The 20694-nt window shown below is 39.5% G+C and overlaps 1 protein-coding gene across 1 annotated transcript in view; it reads right to left on the bottom strand.

The window, feature by feature from the left end:
• Positions 1-20694, bottom strand: part of Baz1b (bromodomain adjacent to zinc finger domain 1B) — a 61314-nt gene that overhangs the window by 32369 nt on the left and 8251 nt on the right. Inside the window, exons 2-6 of the mRNA XM_051205025.1 lie at positions 18765-18881; positions 16368-16512; positions 9825-10026; positions 6705-6826; positions 4193-4390 (exon numbers count right to left, since the gene is read on the bottom strand). Coding sequence (XP_051060982.1) covers positions 4193-4390; positions 6705-6826; positions 9825-10026; positions 16368-16512; positions 18765-18881 — 784 coding nt within the window. The remainder of the gene's footprint in view (positions 1-4192; positions 4391-6704; positions 6827-9824; positions 10027-16367; positions 16513-18764; positions 18882-20694) is intronic.

The following is a 20694-nucleotide window of genomic DNA, read 5'->3' as shown; positions in this document are numbered from 1 at the left end:
AATAAAACAAAAAGGTAGGGTAGAGGGGTAGTGTGACACCACACACCTGAAATTCCAACAGTTGAAAAACTGGGAAGATTTCCTTATGTTCAAAGTCACACTACACTATAGTGTCAGACCCAGTTTCAAACAAAACCAAAAAGTTTCTGTTTAGGCTGGGCAGTGGTGGCACATTCTTTTAATCCCAGGACTAGGGAGGCAGAGGCAGACAGATCTCTGTGAGTTCAAGAGCCTGGTCTACAGAGTAAGTGCCAGGAAAGGCTCCAAAGCTACACAGAGAAACCCTGCCTTGAAAAACAAAACAAAGTTTGTTTAAATATGCATTAAATAATCTTAATTGATTTTAATAGTTTAAAGAATATAATTATAAGCGAGGTGTGAGTTGTACAAGCCTACAATGCCAGCACTTGAAAGACAGGGACAGGGCATTAGTTAGAAGTTCAAAGTCAGCCTGAGCTACATAAATCCGTGTCTCAAAACAAACAAAAACAACAACAACAACAACAAAAACAAAACAGGGGGGAAAAAAAACCAAGCCAAAATAGTAAAGTTGACAGTTAAAATACAAACTAAATGAAATAATTAAATAAATAACAGTTCGTTTTAGCTAACAGGAAAAAGATTAATAACTTTAATAACTGGGAAGCAGCTACACATGAGGGCAACCCAAGACTTTCAATTTTTTGAATAGACAGAAAGAACTGGAGAAAAAACGTGGGAATAGATTGCCATAGGCCAGGGGACAGATACAGACTACAAAACATGATCTTGAGGGGCCCTAAGATGGACACAGGAATAGCTAAGGTGACAGAAACCTAAGAACCGAGAGTTTGTAAAAATATGATGCTCTCGATAGTGACAGGGAAGCCAGGGTTAGAAACTTTTACTACTAGGATGTCCAGAATGTCAGCTGAGATTTAGCCAGGCATGGTGGTGCACAGCTGTTATCCTGGCATTCAGGAGGAGGAGGAAAAACAGTTCAAAGAGGACAACCTGAGCTATACAAAATTTTGTCCCAAAAAAAGATTAAGGGGAAAAAAATTAAGCATTAAGGACAGAATCAAAGAAAGAAGCCCATGGTACCACAATAAAACAGAAAGTTAAACAGTCTGAATTGAGAGGCTAGGCCACAATTTAACTCTTCTGGCTATTGACTAAACTCCCCAACTTTAAAGCCCAAGCTGACTCTTCAGAAGTATAGGGTATACTGGCACATGCCTACCAATCAGTCCCTCAGGGGGCCTAGAGGCAGGATTGGATACATAAAGAGACACTGTCACAAAATAGGAAGAGGTAGAAAGGGGGAGGGGAAATGGGAGAGGGGGGAGAGGGAGAGAAAATGCCCTATCAACTATAGGGCAGCCCCCCCCCCCCACTGGGTTTCTCTGTGTTAACAATCTTGGCTGTCCTGGAACTTGCTCTGTAGACCAGGCTGGCGTTGCTCACTGAGATCCTCCTGCAGGGATTAAAGGTATGCCAGTACCGAATGGCAGTCTTTTATCTGGCTGCTTTAGTGCCTAATTAAAACTGAATGTTTTGCTCCCCAAAAAGCCTTCTCAGGACAGAAGTTTTACTGTCTTACAGAACATGAACTCTAACCATGACTCCTGGGATACCTTCCCCCATGTAGTTTCCTAGTTGTAGCTCCCCAGAACTAAGTATCAAAGTGTTAGAGAGGAATAAGCAAAAATTGGTTAACTTATTCAAGGTTACATCCAATTCATAAATAATACTATGAGTACTTCAAAGAGCAGAGTATTTCTGAGACAGTCTTGCAAACCCCAGAAGCAAGTGAAAGCAAGTATGCCTTCAAGCTGGCCTCCTCTTCAAGCAGACCAAGCAACGGCACAGCAGGACAGACACCCACACTCTAGCTGATATTCAGGTACATGCTTAAAGTCTCAGGGAAAAAAGGACTACACAGAGAAACCCTGTCTCAAAAGGAAAAAAAAGTGACACTAGCTGGGCGCAGTGGCACATGCCTTTAGTCCCAGCACCTGGAAGGCAGAGGTAACTGATCTCTGAGTTTGAGGTTAGCCTGGTCTACAAAGTGAGTTCCAAGATAGTCAGGGCTACACAGAGAAACCCTGTCTTGAAAATTAAAGAGAGAGAGACCAATCAAGACACACAAGTTTGCTACCTTTAATAGGTATCATTAGAACTAGGACATCAACCTAATGATTCTGTTTTTTAAAATAAGGTGCTTTCGCTTCTTCTCAGTATACTGTTAAGAAGGAGAAATAATGTGGACAATTGAGTGAGAAGAGTTCCAGCCACTATTTTCATCAAGCCACACCACATTTAAAAGAAAAAAAACTTTTTCTAAAAAAGTGAAGAAATGAACTCACCCAACCCCCTCCCAACAGGCCGGCTCCCGGCGTGAGCAGTCCTTCAGTAGTTGGATAATCTCAGCATGGAGCATGCTGGGTAGTCACAGCCAAATGGGAGCCGGCATGGCTGAACTCAGGGGGATCTGAAAAAGTATGAAACCACTTATGTGGTAAGGGTCTCCCCTGTCTTCCACTCAGCACAATTCTACAAGACTAATACAGAAGGGAAAAAAGAATGGGGGGAAAAAATTAAAATTTTTTGGTGAAGGCCCTTTCTCTCTGCTAAATAATTATGACAGCAACATGAAAGACCAAAAGAAAAACCGTATTCTACTTTGTTCCCATCACAAAGAACAGTACCACCAGGAGTGTGGCAAAGAAAATGTTTCTTGGTCTATAACAATGGGGAAATAATCTGCAGCAATTCAATCTAAAACTGAATTTAATAAGAACAGTATATCTAAGTAGTCAGACCAATTAGAAAACCCTGTCAATGACTACCTAGTATCTTGGTATGTATGTTTCTGTCTTTATGTGATTATATACACATGAGTGCAGGTGAGCACTGGTCAGGTGTCAAATTTGTAGGAGTGAAGTCTCAGTTATGAACTGCCTGATGTGGTGTACTGAAGGTGAGAAGCAAGTGCTCCTAACTATTCAGCCATCTCTCCAGGCTACTGATCCTTAGTTTGGGATTTTTGTTTGTTTTGAGACAAGGGTCTCTCTTAGCAGTCGTGTCTGTCTTAGCACTTACTATATAGACCAGACTACATAGTTGAATTTAGAGATCCACTTACTTCTCCAGTACTGGGATTGAAGTCAGACGCTACCACATGCACACAGCTCCGGTCTCTTTTTTCATTCATCACACAGGAGATGGAACCCAACACCTCATGATAGACAAGTATTCAATCACAAGAGACAACCCCAACCTTTCTTACTTACTCTTCTCATTCACTTAAGACAACACAGCAGGAGTTTGAGGGCAATATTCATATAGAGTTTATCTCAATCTCTGTTTACTTTAAGTAAGTTAGTTGGGAAGCTTTGACTTTGTTTTGTTTTGATGTAGTGATGGATATTGGGCTCAGAACTTCACACACAGAGGGACAGAGGAATGGAGACAAAACGAAGGGGGGGGGGGAGGAAATCCTATGCCAAAATCTTGGGTCATCAGCCATTTTTATTTGGTTCTAATTAGCACTGGCTGTCCTCAAACTCAGATATCTGTCTGCCTCTGTATCCCAAGTGCTGGGATTAAAAAAGTGTGCATCACTACACTTTTTAAAATTTTAGTAACATTCTGGTTAGTATTATGTTAACCTGGCACTAGCTTGAGTATCTGGATAGAGAACCTCAAATGAGAAAATGCAACAATCAGATTGCCCACAGGCAAGACTATAAAGCATTTTCTTGATTGATGATTGCTATAGGAAAGCCCAGCTTCCTGTAGTGGTGCCACCCCATGGCTGGACAGGTGGTTATTTGTATAAGAAAGCAGGCAAGCAAGTCACTGGGAACAAGCCAATAAGCATCATCCCTCCAAGCATCATCCCTCCAAGGTCTCTGCTTCAGGTCCTGAAGGCATTATCAGCTGTTAATAGTTCAAAAATCTATCCAGGCAGTGGTGGCACATGACTTAAATACTAGCACTCAGGAGGCAAAGGTAGCCCTATCTCTGTGAGTTCAAGGACAGTCTGGTCTAGTGAGCTAGTTCCAGGACAGTTGAAGCTACACAAAGAAACCCTGTCTTGAAAAGAGAGCAAATCTGCCATAAATCTAATTCTACTACCAGTTACGAGAGAAAAGGAACTTATCTAGCAATGTTTTATTTAGGTGTACAACAGTAACAGTGACCTTACCTTATATGGGTCAAGTAAAAAGTCACTGAATTTGCTAGGCAGGGAATATTTCTTCACCAGTTCATCTTCTACCACCCAAGGTGCATTTTCACCAGTGCCAGCACGTAAAGCATTATGCCGAATAAAGTACCGAAGTATCTCCTTATTTGGTGGTCTCTCTGTTCGAATCAAGCTGTCTGCTGGCACATTGCTGATGATCTAGGTGAAAAGGTAGCAAAGAACTCAGAACTGGGACCAGAAGCTATTAAACAATGAGAACAAACAAATCTTCTCCAAAAGAGAAAGAATGAATCCAAATTCAATTGGGAGGGGGGAAACCTGTAAATTAGAAAAGGCAGACTTTTAAAATAGAATTTCAACTTAAACAATCCCTAGGTAATTTGCCAATAAAATGTCAATTAAAGTGAGTATACACTTTCCAACTTCACATCAGCAGCTTCTCTAGCTACAATTTTATCCTAGGAAATAAATGGGAAGTCTTTTAGTAGAAAAAGAGGATGAGGAGGATTACCTAAAGATCCATCCTTCCCATAGGGGCAATACCAGCACTAGGAAAGCAAAAGCAGGTGGATCTCGAGTTTTGAGGCCAGCCTGTTCTACAGAGTAAGCTCCAGTACAGGTCCCAATGCTACACAAAAGAAACCCTGTCTCAAAAAACCAAATATCTAACAAACAAACAAACAAAAAAACAAAAACCCCACCCTTCCAGGACTCATGCTTGGTGCATACCTATAATCTCAGCACTGAGAGGCTGAGGGAAGAAGACAGTGAGTTTGTGGCTACTCTGGGTAACATACAGCCAGACCTTGTCTCAAAAATACACAAGAAAATTGAGTGGCACTGGCAGCATACACCTTTAGTCCCAGCACTCAGGAGGCAGAGGCAGGTGGATTTCTGAGGCCAGCCTGATCTACAGAAGGAGTTCCAGGACAGCCAGAGCTACATGGAGAAACCTATTCTTGAAAACCAAACAACAATAAAAACACACGCATACACACACACACACACACACACACAAAAAAAAAAAAAAAAAAAAAAAAAAAAAAAAAAAAAAAAAAAAAGAAAAGAAAACACAGCTGGCTGGTGGTTCTTCCTACAGATCTTTCCCAGGGTTAAACCTCACAGACCTAAGCTGCTTCTTGTATGAAGGGGTTATCTATTAAAACAAACATACATTTGTCTTCAACATCCTAGTCCTATTGCTAATTAAACTTAAAATTCTATTCATGTATGTATAGAAACACCAGAAACAATATGTCAATATTTCTTAAATCTAAGAATATAATCAAGGAAACATATTTTATTTACAATTTAAAAACTTTTGTTTTCTGACTCAAGGTCTCATGTAGCCCAGGCTGTCCTCAAATTCACTGTGTATGACAAAGGATGACCTTCAACTCCCGATCTTCCTGCTTCCATCTCCCAATTATCAGGATTAGAGCTAGGAAATGAATTCTTGCCAACTGCTTTTAAATACATCCTGATTCTGAACATGTTAAAGGATATATAAAAAAAATAGGACTGGAAACAGCTCAGTGATAGAGTTAGTACTTGTCTAACATGTAGGAAGGGCTGGGATTGAGTCTTAGGTCCACATGAAAAATTAAAAATGTAAAACTCTTATATCTCAGGAAAAAGGGCTAGGGATAACTCAGTGTAAAAATATTTGCCTACCATAGCAAGGCCTGAGTTCAATACCTAGCATGGAAGTAGGAAGGGTCTAAAAAAAAAAATAAAGTAAAAAAGTATTACTAAGCATTTTTAGGATACTGTGACAGGCTATTAGCCTGAAATTTTTACAAGATTTCTTATAAAAGCACTGTACGAGTTCACTGACTTGTAACTTCATTTATGTTACAAATACTTCTACTTTTACTTTGAAAAAAGCAAAAGAAAATTCCTTAGCAATGACATAACTAATAGCAACAGTTTCTAGTTTTCAAACTGAGATGCTCAAATGCAGTTATTCTTTTAAACCTACTAATTCCTACAATGAAAGGCATGCCCGGAGGTGGTGACACAAACTTTAATCCCAGCACCCTGGAGGCAGAGGTAGATGGATCTGTGAGTTTAAGACCAGCCTGGTCTAGAAGAGCTAGTTCAAGGACAGCCTCCAAAGCCATAGAGAAACTCTCTCGAAAGAAAGGAAGGAAGGAAGGAAGGAAGGAAGGAAGGAAGGAAGGAAGGAAGGAAGGAAGGCAGGCAGGCAGGCAAGAAAAGGCATACTACCTTCTAAAGAAAAAAGTCAGGCTGGGAATTCATGGAGCATGCCTTTAATCCCAGCACTTAGGAGGCAGAGGCAGGCAGATCTCTATGAGTTTGAGACCAGCCTGGTCTACAGAGTGAGTGCCAGGACAATCTCCAAAACAATACAGAGAAAAAAGAAAAAAGTCAGAAAACACTCCAAATTTCTGTGACAAAGACATCTCTTTACCTTTTTGCTTGGCACATTTTCTCCAAGAAAACCACCCCTATAGTATTAAAATCTATTAATGTAAGAGGTTTAACCAACCTTATCTTCATTTTGTAACTTCACATCATATTTGTGAGGCAGAAATTTTGGAGGAGCCCATTTCCTTTCTCCTTTTTTTAATGAAGTAGGAAGTTTTCGTGGAGACCTACGTGCTCTGTCATCTAGTCAAAATCAACAGAAAATTAGCAAACAATAATAATGTTATTTTAATTCAACTTATTCACACTCACAACTAATAACTTTGCTCAGTTCCTCACTTACACCAGGTACCGGGTAATGTGACCCAAAGATGAGATATAATACCTGTAACTTCAAGGAGCTAGTCTACGAAGAAAGCCAGGTGGGTAAATGATTACAATGCCACAGTAGAGTCTGACAAACATGAATATTCTGAGAGTACAGAAAAGGAATACTCTGGAAGATGAGCATGAAACACCTAAAAAGAATATGACTTACGGGCTAGAAACAAGGCTTGGACCTGGGTTAGATTCCCAGCACCCACATGGTGGTTCACAACTGTCTGTGACTCCGGAGGAGCCAATGCCTTTTTCTGGCCTCTGTAGACGCTAGGCACCCATATGGTAGAAACATACATGTGGGCAAAACATATCAGGATAATCACCAGTTTAAATCTAACAACAACAAAAAATTAAAACTGGGGCTAGTGAGAAGGTTCAGAGGTTCAAAGGCTGCTCTTTCAAAGAATCAAGGTTTGGCGTCCAGCACTCACACAATGACTCACAAATATATTTGATCCCAGCTCCAGGAGAGTCTAATTGTCCTCCTGTGCATGTGGTGCACAGACATACATGCAGGCAAAATACCCATAAATAGAAAATAAAGTTAAAAACAAAAACCCCAAACTGGGTATCTTCTCAGAGGACCTGGGCTTGATTCCAAGCACCCACATGGCAGCTCACAACCATCTAAAATTCCAATTCCATAGAATCTGACTCCTTCCAGCCTCCAAGGGCACCAGGCATGCAAGTGGTGCAGACATACATGCAGGCAAAACACTTATACACATAAAACTTTTAAAAATTCAAAAAAACAAGTCTTAAAAAAAAAAAATCTCTGTACCTGGAAAGTAAGAGGTCATCTGCAACCTGATTAAAAACTGTATCATAAGTCATTAAAAGGCAGGAATTAATATAGGCATGGTGGCAAACATTTGATACACCTGTAACCCCAGAACTCAAGAGAGTAACACAAGTACAGGTCACAGAGCAAATTATACTCCTAGGCCATCAGAGGAGCTGGTGAAGAAAAGTTGAAAAGTGCCAAGTACCGGCACAAGCCTAAATCCCCAGTTCTTTCAGGTAGAGGCAGAAAGGTCAGGAGTTGAACTTCTTCCTCAGCTACACAGTGAGCCTAAGGCTAGCCTAGGCTACCCGAGTCCTTGTCCCAAAGCAAGTTTAAAAAAAAAAAAAAAAAAAAAAAAAAATGTTAAAAGGAAGACAGAAGTTATATCATAATAGCACAAAGGAATCAGCTACTGGTCAGTCGGAAGAGAAGACATATTCTCAATCATCTTGGAATAAACAGGACCTAAGAGTTTCATTGGGTGTGGTAGTACACACCTATCTATAATCCCAACTACTGGGAAGCACAAACAGGAAGATCAGAAATTCAAGGATAGTCTTTGTCATAAAGAGACTCAGTGTTAAAAAAAAAAAAAAGAATAAAACATCAAGCCAAGTAAGAACACATAGCAAACACATTATGTTCCCATCCATATATTAACCCTTTTTTCCCACCTCACATAAACAATTTTCAATCTCAAGTAATCAGAATCACTACATTTTGAGGGCTGGCAAGATGGCATAACAATTAAGAGAGCACTTGCTATTCTCCTCCAGAGGACCAAAGTTCGGTTCTCAGCACCCACACTGGATGACTCACAACCACCTTTAACTGTGGATCCAGAGGTTCTTTCTCTTGGGTCTCTGTGCACCTACACACATGGCATACACTACAGACTCACACACATACACAAATAAAACTTCAGAAGAGAAACTAGAAATGGTAGGCATATGCATTCACACAGAACAGAATAGCTGAAATAACAACACTAAAAGGGCAGCTACAACTAATCTCAGAATTTTCCTTCAGATTACTAACTCTAAGGCCTTCTAAAATAATCAGCATGGATCCAAAACATCTAGACACAATAGAATGGATGGCAGACAAAGTAGCAATTGAAACAGTGAAGTGAAATTATTTGATCAACAGTTATAGATCATATGTAACAAACACTGTATAATAATTTTGAAACAAAAGGATTCTACTGCAGTTAATACCTTATCTAAACAGTCGAAATTAAATAAATGATAAAGGATTAGGATGTGGTGCATCTCAGAGCACTTTTCCTAATGAGCAATGTTTTTAGTTCTTCTAACTGCAAAACATGATTTTAGTCTCCAGGTCAACAAAAATTTTCTTCAATGTTTCCAAAATCTAGTGGCTCCTACCCAAGAGTCAGATAAGATAGAAGGAGACAAACAGAAAAACAAAGTGTCTGAAAGCAACCACACTAGCTTGCACTGACTGTAAAGAACAGGAGGGGTTAGAATGTGCTTTGTCTACCTGGGTCACTGCCTACTTGACACACACAGACACACAGACACACACACACACATGTTTTCAGCTTTAAGAGTAAAGGAAAGAGGGAAAGGCATGGTGGCACACATCTTTAATTCCAGCACGAGGGAGTCAGAGGCAGCCAGAGTCAGACTACTCCAGCTTGGTCTACCTAGTAAGCTCTAAGACAGCCAGGGCCATTGTAAGACCTTCTTTCAAGAACACCAACAAACAACAATCAAAAAGTAGGAAAGAGTCCTAAGTAGATGTTGGTGAATACCTATAATCCTAGAATTTAGGAGACAGGGACATTAGGACCTCTCCATATTTGAGGCCAACCTAGACTACATATTCAGACTTTGACTCAAAAGAAGTTTTAAAAAAAAAAAAAAAAGATTAAAGGAAATCCGATTTTCTTTACCATCTCCATTAGGATATTTTAGTGACTTTCTGAATCATAATGAATACAATCACACTTATAAAAACCCACTTATGCATGTGGTTGCTAAAGAATGCTAGATTTCTGTATAACAAATGTGCATAGTCTTGACTCAGGAGCAAGGCTAGCATCATACATACTAATACTCTCTCTCCTGCCTTCATCCTCTTTGACTATTGTCTCCTTCTTCTGATGGTCCTGAGCCATTTGACTGGAATTTTCTTTGTCACTTGATGGAGAATCACAGGCCCCATCAGATTTCTTCTCAGCAGCCTCTTCATCAGCTTTTTCCAAAGGATGAATCTTCACAATCATTACTTTGAGCATTTTCTCCTTTCCAACCTATACAGGCAAGAGAGAAAATAAAGAGATACTTAATAAATAGAACTAGAAATCTAAAGAAATAAAAAAACATAACCCAGTATACATGCTCAATAAGGCGATTGAATAAGAATGACCTCTATAAGCTCCTATATTTGAATGCTTAGTTACCAGAAAGTGGCACTATTTGAAAGCATTAGAAGGTAGTAGAGCCCTTGTTGGAAGAAGTGTCACTGGGGGACAGTATGGGCTTTGAGGTTTCAAAAATCTATGCTAGCCTCTGTCTGTCTCTTGCTGCCTGTGGATTAGGATTTAACTCTCAGCTATGTATGCCTCCATGCTCCCCGCCATGAAGACAATGAACTAAGCCCCTAAAACTATAAGCAAGTCCTCAATTAAATGCTTTCTTTTATGAGAGTTACTTTAGGCTGGGTAAAGCTATACACCGCTTTAGTTCCAGCAGTGGGAAGGCAGAGACAGTGGGATCTCTGTGAGTTAGAGACCAGCCTAGTCTACAAAGTGAGTTCCCTGACATCCAAAGCTACACAGTGAAACTGTCTTGAAAAACAAACAAACAAAAAAAACAACCCCCCTCCCCGCAGAAAGTTACTTTAATCATGATGTCTCTAAATGAAGCATCTTAACAAATAAAATGGCCCTGATACATTATCCTATGTCTTGGAAGGGTGGGGAAAGATTGCTTTGAGTTCAAAGCCAGTAAGTCAACAATACATAGTAAACTCCAGGCCAACCTGGCTTCAAAGACACGGCTTCAACAATCAACTAAACAAGTGGTTCTCAACCTTCCCAATGCTTTGACACCTCATGCTGTGGTGACCCCCAACCATAAAATTATTTCATTGCTACTTCGTAACTGTAATTTTGCTGCTGTTATGAATTGTAATTTAAATCTGATATGCAGGGTATTTAGTTGTGACCCACAGGAACCACTGAACTAAACAAACAACCTGGTACAAAAGTACCAAGCTAAGCTATAATGTGCAGGAGTCTGAGACAGGGAAGATCAGGGCCTAGCTAGCATCTCCTACATAGTGAGTTCAAGGTCAACTTGAGTACACAGTAAGACCCTTTCAATAACAAAAGAAAGTTTTTAATAGAATAAAATGGGGAATGATGAAAGGCTCAGCAGTTAAATATACTTGCTCTTGGCAGAGGATAGGGGTTTGCTTCCTAGTACCGATATGGTACTCACAACTATCTGTAATTCCAGTTCTATGGGATCCAACAGGCACACATTTGATAACATACATTCATGCAGATAAAACATTCATACACAAAGTAAAGTAAATCTTAAATAAATTGTAATGTTTTGTTGCATAATTCATGTAGCACAGCAATTGCTGTGCTAACCTAAAAGGAATGCCAAGTACAGTTCAAGAACTTGTGTGTTTGGTTTACTTTCTGAGAGAGGGTCTCAATGTAGACCTGTGCAACCTGAAACTCACCAAATAGAGCAGACTCACCTAACCCTTATGATAACCCTCCTATCCTTTTCTCTCAAGCACTAGGATTACAAGTGTGTTTCGCCATACCCAGATAAGAATTTTCATTTTTCAAAACTAAACATTATAAATCAATATTCAATCCTTATAGAACCCATCTGCTAAAGAGCTGTCTTTTCTCCACTAATTACCCTTCAGTGCCTATTACAATTCAGTTGTGTGGATCTATTTTTGGATGTTAGTCTACTGCACTATCTAATTGTCTTACCACAGAAACTAAATTAGCTGGGCATGGAGGCATATGACTGTAATCCCTGAACTCTAGAGGAAGTTGAAGGAAAACTGACAAATAAAAGGCAAGCCTAGTCCTATGGATTTTCAGAACAGCCTGAGCTACAATAAAACCCCATCTCAAAAAGACATTAAAAAAAGAACTGGAGAGAGTTCAGTGATTAAAGAGTGTTGAGGACCTGAATGGTTCAAAGTACCTATATCAAATTGTTCACAATCCTCCAAATCAAGGAGGATCAGACACCTCTGGTATCCATGAACACCTGTATTCACATATGCATACCCACACAGGTAATTAAAAAGAAATCCTAAACACACACAGACACACAGAATCTCAAAACCAAAACACATACAATAAACCAAGTACTTGGGCTAAGCAATTGTGGAATTACAACATTATAGCACCTACATCTACCATATATATATATATATATATATATATATATATATATATATATATTTTTTTTTTTTTTTTTTTTTTTTTCTTCCTGAGACAAGGTTTCTCTGTACCTTTTGCAGGCTGTCCTGGAACTTGCTCTGTAGACCAGGCTGGCCTCAAACACAAGAGAGATCCGCCTGGCTCTGCCTCCAGATTGCTGGGATTAAAAGCATGTGCCACCATCACCCAGCTGCATAAACACTATTTTTTAATCACATATAAGGCAATAAACATAGCAGCACATACCTTTGATCTTAGCACTTAGGAGATGAAGGTGGGAAGATCAAGAGTTGAAAGCCAGTCTTAATCACACTAAATCACACTCCATCTCAAAAAACAAAACAACAACAGAACACAAGGAAATGGAGAACAGTGTGTATACCACCCATGCAAATAACAGGTCTTAAAGTAACCCAACTTTCTCACAGAACCTGACAACCATTGTGGGGTTTCTTTTGTTTTGACTTCAGTATTTCTTTCTACTATTGAGTATTCCAGGTCCCAACAAATTATTCACTCAAATGCTGATGGATCTTCAGGTTATTTCCTCTTTATATTATTATGAATAATATTAAAATGTTTTGTTTTCTTTTTTAAAATATGCATTAGTGTTTTGCAGTACTGGGTCCCTTAAAACCGTAGTTACAGACAGTTGTGAGCTACCATGTGGGCACTGGGAGCTGAACCCGGGAACTCTGAAAGCACTGAGCCAACTCTCCAGTCCCCTAAGATGGTTCTTACACAAGTGTCCTGGGGCAAGTATTATGAGAATAAATGTTCAAGATTGAAAGCCCAGTCAAGGGTATATGTATATTAAATTGAATTGGCCATTCCAAATCATTCACCAAAAGAGCTTTAGTGTTCACAATATTAGGTGAATGAAAGCTGGCAATATAGCCCAGAGGTAAAGCACCTGCCCAGCATGTGCAAGATCCTGAGTGCCAGACACAGTACAGCAACAAGGGAGAAAAAAGCATGGGCAAAAAGCAATGCATGAGCCGTTTTATTTTCTTAGCAACCTTTGGCAGTGGCTCATATTTACCTATCTCATATGTATAAAATAATTTTGACTATGGTTTTGATTTTATTTCTGAAGTAAAAATGAGTTTGAACAATTTTTCATGGTTAGAAGAACACATATTCCTATATTTCATCCTTTCCATCAAATATTTCTTGTTCCATCTTAGTTTTGTTTTATTTATTCTCTAACTTTGAATATTTTATTTTCAGTGCTGGGGATGGAGTCTAGGGCTTTGTTCATACTAGGCAAGTATTGCACAGACCCTTGGTGGCAGATTCTAAGCCAGCAGCTATAACTAAACTACATCTCCAGTCCTTTTTCATCTTGCAGATATGTCCAATGCTTTTCCTTTTGCTTTTTTCTTCCTTTTGCTGCTTTAAGTCTAGTCTCTTTCTTTTCTACCTGGCTCAGTGTTTACAAGGGCTTACTGTTTTGCCTTCTAGAGCTTGATGAGGTCAGTCACAAAAAGCACAGAGGTAATCAGACAAGGGAGAAGTGGGGTGGATTTATTGCTGGTGTACTCCCCAAACAAATTCTGAGAAAGTTAGCTAGATCAGATCACTAAATTAGTCTAACAACTATAACTGCTTTCTACTTTTTATTTTGAGACAGGGTTTCTCTGTAGACCAGGCTGGCCTTGAACTTGAAGGGATCTACCTACCTCTTACTTTCAAGTACTGGGATTAAAGGTGTGAACCATCACTGACCAACTCATTTTTACTTTTTGGACCCAAAAAGTTTGTTTCCCCTTGAGGTTGAGGTTTGTTTAGAAATAGCAATCTCCCTGCTGCTTATAGCAACCAGGACTTCTCCTTGTAAAGCGTTCTTTGTGCTAGATCAGACTGCTGTCAAAAGTCTCTTTACTAAACTCAACTCAATTAATACCATTCAAGTCCACCATCTGTTTTTTCGTCAAGATGTGACTGATACCAGGAATGTGATTAAAACTCACCAGCATCACAGCACTTAAAGGTAGAAGCAGGTGGATCTCTTTGAGTTGGAAGCCAGTCTGGTCTACACAGTGTGAGTTCCAGAACTAGTAAGACTATGCAGAGAGACACTGTCTCAAAAACAACTATAAAGAAACCAAGGCAAGAGAACTGCTTAAACTTTAAGGCCCTCCTAGCATATAAAGAGAGATTGTGTCAAAACCAAACCAACCAATAAACAAAACCACAGATAACCTCAGACATTACAAATAAAAAGAAATTCATTAAATACATTAATGAAATAAAATGCAAACAGTGAGGAATCAGACAGACATGTATGTACTGAATGTTGATCTAATCACTTATTGGCTACATTCTGAGCAGGCAGTCTGCCACTATTTAAAAAAAAAAAAAAATCACATTCTCAGTTTGCAAAGACAAATAGCTATTTAAGACAACATCTAGGCAATAGCATGCAAAGTAAGGGGTTGCTTTATTTTTGTTTCTTGACACATTTTATTCTACTTAGAAAAACATTTCCTGGATATTCCTCCCTTTGGACCACTTCTACTTACTGAAGTTCTTTCTTACTTTTTCTTAATAAATCTATGCTGGCAAGATGGTTCAATGATAAAGGCACATGCCAACAAACCTGAGTTATGCAAATTGAAAATCAATTCCCACAGGCTGTTTTCTGAATTCTACATATGTACTGTGGTACAAGAGAGCCCATACATATATAAACATCAATATACAAATAAATAAATAAATATAATGAAAAGTTGTGTTAATAAATCTGTCAAACTGCTTAAAGCAAGAAGGGAAAGAAGAGAACACAAGAAAGCACATGTGCATGAACTTCTTCACCTATAATTCCAATACTAGGGAGACTGAGGCAAGAAGATGCCCACAACTTAGAGGGCAGTCTGGGCTGCATAGTAAATTCTGGGCCAGTATGGTATGTAGAGCAACATCCTAAGTCAAAACAACAAAAAATTAATAAAATGAAATTCTTTTAAAAAAATATTACTTCATTGGGTGGTGGTGGCGCATGCATTTTACCCCAGCATTCAGCAGGCAAAAGCATGTGGATCTTTGAGTTCATGGCCAGCCTGGCCTATAGAGTAAATTCCAGGAGAGCCAGGGCTACACAGAGATACCCTGTCTCCAAAAACAAAGCAAAACAAAACAACACAATTTCCTCACTCTGCATACAGTAATAATTTCAGAACCAAGATACAACAAAAAGTTTAGAGATATGATAGAGCATTTCCCAAGCACTCCAAAGCCCTGGGGGTTCCATTCATTAACACAGAGAGGAAAAAACAATCAAATTATTACTGCCAGGCATTGTGATGCACGTGAGAGGCTGAGGAAGGACTATGAGCTCCAGGTCAGCCTGGACCCCATATCCAGACCATAACTCAAAAAGCCACAAACAAACATTGGGTAACCAAGCTAATCAGCATACTACAAAGAACAGGGCATCCTAATTTGCCCAACTTTCAGGGCATGAACCCAAGAATGCATTTTCTTTCTTTTTAATTAATTAATTAATTAATTAATTAATGTATTTATGTTTTGCCTGCATGAATGTCTGTGTGAGGATGCTGGATCCCCCCGGAACTACAGACAGGTGTGAGCTGCCATGTGATACAGTGAGATATCCACCCCACCCGCACCTGTCCCCACCCCCAATGGGCTGCAGATATCTCACTACAATGTGCTGGAATTGAACCGGGGTCCCCTGGAAATGCAGCCAGTGCTCTTAACTGCTGAACCACCTCTTCAGCGCCAACAACAAATTTTCTTTTTCAGGTAAAAGTGAGAAATAGGTATTTTCATATCCATAATTCATCTCTGATACATATCAACATGAATACCTATGGAAATGTTAGCTTGTGATTTCCCTTCGGATTCATCGTTTTATGTAAAGTGACACTATTATCACAAATGGACAGTGTGCTACACTGACATTAATGCCAGCAGAGGCAGGCAAATCGCTGTGAGTTTAAGGCTAGCTGGTCAGTCCACATACAAGTTCCAGGGCAGACAGAGCTACTCAGTGAGACCTAGTCAGAAGAAAAACACAACAAAGCCAGGCATGGTAGCACACACCTGTAATCCCAGCAGAGGCAGGTGGATCTCTGAGTTCCAAGACAGCTAGGGCTACACAGAGAAACCCCCTCAGGAAAATAAACAAAAATGGAAGCACTTACCTCAAAGTCACACTCCTCTCCCACGGCATACTTGGTCATGATCTCCAGCCAGGCAGAGTCTACTAATTTCTCTAAAGAGGCTGTGTTATGGTGAACCATTTCCAGAACGAGCTTCTCATACCAGCTTGGGAACTCCTCCTTCAAACTAAATAAATGGCAAGTTAGCAAGGAAACACAGAAAACTTTACCCAAAGATTCAAACTTTTTTTTTTAAGTCTAAACATTTTACACCAATTTTCGGGTAACAGCAAAACAAATACTGGGTTTTTTTTTTTTTTAAACAAATACTTTTTAAGAAAAAATTTTAAGCCAGGCAGTTGTGGGTGCATGCCTTTAATCCCAGCACTCGGGAGGCAGAGGCAGGTGGATCTCTGTGAGTTCAAGGTCTACAAATACATGCAGAGCACTGGAAAATAAATGAAGATAAAAAGCACAGGAGTGGGGCTAGAGAGAGGGCTCAACAGGGAAAAGAGCATTTGCTATTCTTAGAGGACCCAAGTTGAGTTTGCAGCGCCCACATAACAACTCACAACTGTCTGTAACACCAGTTTTAGGGGATCTGATGCCTCTTCAGACCTTATGAGCCAAGCAAGTTTGTGCTGCACATACAAGCATGCAGGCAAAATACTCATATCTAAATCTAAAATAAATAAATTAAAAAACAGCAAAAACCTGTGCAACTGGCACTGAACTCAGACCTGTGTTTCTCTGCCTCCTGGAGTGCTGGAGTAACAGCTGTGCAACATAACACCTGGCTCCATTACTTTGTTTTTGCAGTGCACTTCTTTTCAAGTGCAAATTTAGCCCATTCCTTGAGCATGCATGTTTCAAATGCATTCTCTCATGTCTCACAATATCCTATGAGATGTAGAGCATTTTTACTTTACAGATAAAAGCTTCAGGAAGAGTTACATGGTCAGTTCCTGACTTTAATCCAAAGACCTAGCAAAGTCAAACAATGAGCACTTATTTATCTAGCAAACAGAAAGTATAAATGACACCCAGGACCAACTACAAAGTGGTCCTCAAACACTGATAACAGCCTGTTTCAATCTTTTTGAAAAGCAACTGGAAGGATAAAGAGATGGCTCAGTGGTTAAGAACACTGGCTGCTCTTCCAGAGGACATAGGGTCAATTCCCAGAACCCACATTACAGCTCATAGTATGTGAAATTCCAGTTCAAGCTTCTGAAGACACTGCACTCACATAGTGTATAGACATACAATGCAAGCGAAACATCTACACACAGAAAATAATGTAAAGATATTCACAGTTGGATTCCTTTAACAGAAAATAAAAAGCAAACTAAACAATAACTAAACATGCAATTTCAACCATACTATTTTATACTTATTTGAAGCACTGAAGAGAAATGAATCAAGTATGGGAACAATCATAGAAATGCCAGTGTTAAGTGTGCTCACTAATGTACTAGAGGCTGAACCCAGGGGCATGCCAAGCAAGTCTTCCAAAGAGCTGCACCTTCAGCCTTGTGTTAGGTTTTGTATTATCTTGTTTTACTCTGTGCTATCCATAGCTACCTATATTCCTCCAAATGACTACTGAACCAAGTCAGTCTCCTCTCTCTTCTCCTCTCCTCTCTTCCTCTTCCACCACTGCCTGGCCTAGATCATGTATCTTTTAAAAATAAAATTGGACATTACTTTTTCTTAACAATGCTAGGGGTAAAACCAGGAACCCTGAGCATGCTAGGTGTTATATCATTGAATCACATTCCCCAGAATACTTCCATAATCAGAATCTTCTACCTTGACTAAAAACCTCCCTGTCTTTTTTTTAAAAAATTATTTTTAGATTTTTTTTTTTACGTTATGTTTTGCCTACATGTATACGCAGAAAGGGCATCAGATCCCCTAGAACTGGAGTTATGGATAGTTGTGAGCCACCATGTGGGTGCTGGGAATTGAACACAGGTTCTCTGCAAGAGCCACAAGTACTCTTAACACTGAGCATCTCATCAGTCCCCTTCTCTCTTTTTCAAGATCCCCCATCTCTTCTTACATTCTTAGTTACCAAATCATATAGAATATTTCCCAAGTGTATTTTGCAGAACTTCTGGCCGATAAAGGTTTAGTCTGCTTTTTTGCTGCTTTTGATATTATGTCTAGTTTTTATCAGCCCTTTACTTAGAATTATATTTCCAAAGTACTTACAAGATAAAGGCCTAGTAAAATACCCAGTAAGTGAGCATATATAAACTCCAGCAAAATGCTAAGCAAGAGCACCTGGACACTAATACAGTATACTAATTCAATGTATTCCATTCATGCTCCAAACATTTAAATACAAACACTGCCTTAGGGGTCAGTATTACCCCCACCCAACTTTCCTGACACAGTGAGATGGTGCCAAAGGGCAAGGCTTGTGCTACTCACAGTTCAGCAACTTCCTGTTCCTCCTCCCAGGCCTCCTTGTGCGTTAGCTGACTGCTTCCAGTGCTCTTACATGTCCAAATGCGCTCACTGTATCTTTCCAAGCGGGCTTCATACTCTCTGTCAGCAATGGCTCAGGAAAACAATAGTCAAGCAACAAAGAACCAACAGATACTCAGAAAAGTCATATCTACAGGAAAAAAAAAATCCAAGTATCCTTTATATAATGTAGAGCAAGATAAAATCAGAATGGAATCTGTTTATATCATAAATCCGAAGTGTAATCATAACTGAAGCATAATAACAGCTGGCCACATTTTCCAACAAAATAATAATAATGGGGCCTCTTAGTTGGCTCAATGACTGAAGACACTGCTACCAAGCCTGATGATCTGAGTCTGGCCCCCAGAATCCATATGGTAGAAAGAAAGAATTGATCCCAACAAGCTGTCCTTTGCCTCCACATGAACCTTGTACAACAAAATGTCATAAGAAATTTTAATATTTTGATACAAATGAACTCACCAAGGTTTCATTTCACTGTTTTTACTAGAAATTTTAAAAAGAAAATTATAAAAAGCCAGTCATGGTGGCACATGGCAAAAGGTAAATTAAAATACAAGTCATGCCAGACATTGGTGGTACACGCCTTTAATCCCAGCACTCGGGAGGCAGAGGCAGGATCTCTGAGTTCCAGGCCAGCCTGGTCTACAGAGCTATTTCCAGGACAGATCCCAAAACCACAGAGAAACCCTGTCTCAAAAAACCAAAAAAATAAAAAATAAAATACAAGTCATGGGGTTGAAGAGATGACTCAGCCTGCTGCTCTTCCAGAGGACTCCGGTTCAATTCCCAGCACCCATGTGGCAGCTCACAACTGTCTGTAACTCCAGTTCCAGGGGATCTAACACCCTCATACAGATATACATACATGCAGGTAAAACACCAATGCACATAAAAGTAAACCATTTAAAAATGAAAATAAAATATAAGTCACAAAGAATAAGACTTTTTAGACAAGGGTCTTTTACTTGTAACTAGCTGGCTGATAGTGAGTTCCTGCTGGAACGGTGGGAAAGTTGCCATAGTGTATGTATGACATTATTCTATTCTCTTCTCCCCCTCACTCAGGAAGTAAGTAAAGCCATAAATCCAAAGCAAACCTACATGCCTCTCCTTCCAAGTGCTAAGGCATGCACCCCACCATATCCAGCAGTAATAAGGACTTAAGATTAAGTGAAATTGTAACACAACTCAGATAGAGGTTAAGAGCACCGACTGCTTTTCTAGAGGACCTGGGTTCAATTTCCAGCACCCACATGGTAGTTCACAACTGTCTGTAACTCCAGTTCCAGGGGACCTGATACCCATAGCAAAACACCAATGCACATAAAATAAAAGTAAAGATAAAAAGTTTATTTCACAGGTGCTGGAGTGATGGGTCATCAGTTAAGAATACCTACCGCTCTTGCAGAGGGCTTGGATTAGGTCCCCGCACTCACAGTGGCTCACAACCATCTATAACAACTGTGACCTCCTTCTGACCTCAGACACCAAGGACGTATGTGGTACAAACACACACATGCAAATGAAACACTTATAAATAAATCTAAAAACAGACTTTAAAACATTAGTCTACAGTAAGATGACAACACCACACAGGCAGTTTGGGGTAAATGCAGACTAGTGTGACTCATTTGCCACCAGCCCTGATATCTACCTTGGAAACACCTGTTCCTTTGTAAGGCTTGAAAAACAAATTTCAGGCTGGAACTATCACTCAGTAGGCATCTGACTAGGCATACTCCTGACTGTCTATTCAATTCTAGTATCATGAGACAAAATTAGTAAGCCAACTACATGAACTTCTCCTAAACATGGCTTTGATATACTATTTATTCCAGTCTTCTGATAACACTAACTTCATCAAACC

The sequence above is a fragment of the Phodopus roborovskii genome, unplaced genomic scaffold (genome assembly GCF_943737965.1).
Source record: "Phodopus roborovskii unplaced genomic scaffold, PHOROB, whole genome shotgun sequence".
NCBI lineage: Eukaryota > Metazoa > Chordata > Mammalia > Rodentia > Cricetidae > Phodopus > Phodopus roborovskii.
The sequence above is the reverse complement of the archived record's forward strand: the minus strand, read 5'-3'. Positions and strand labels throughout refer to the sequence as shown.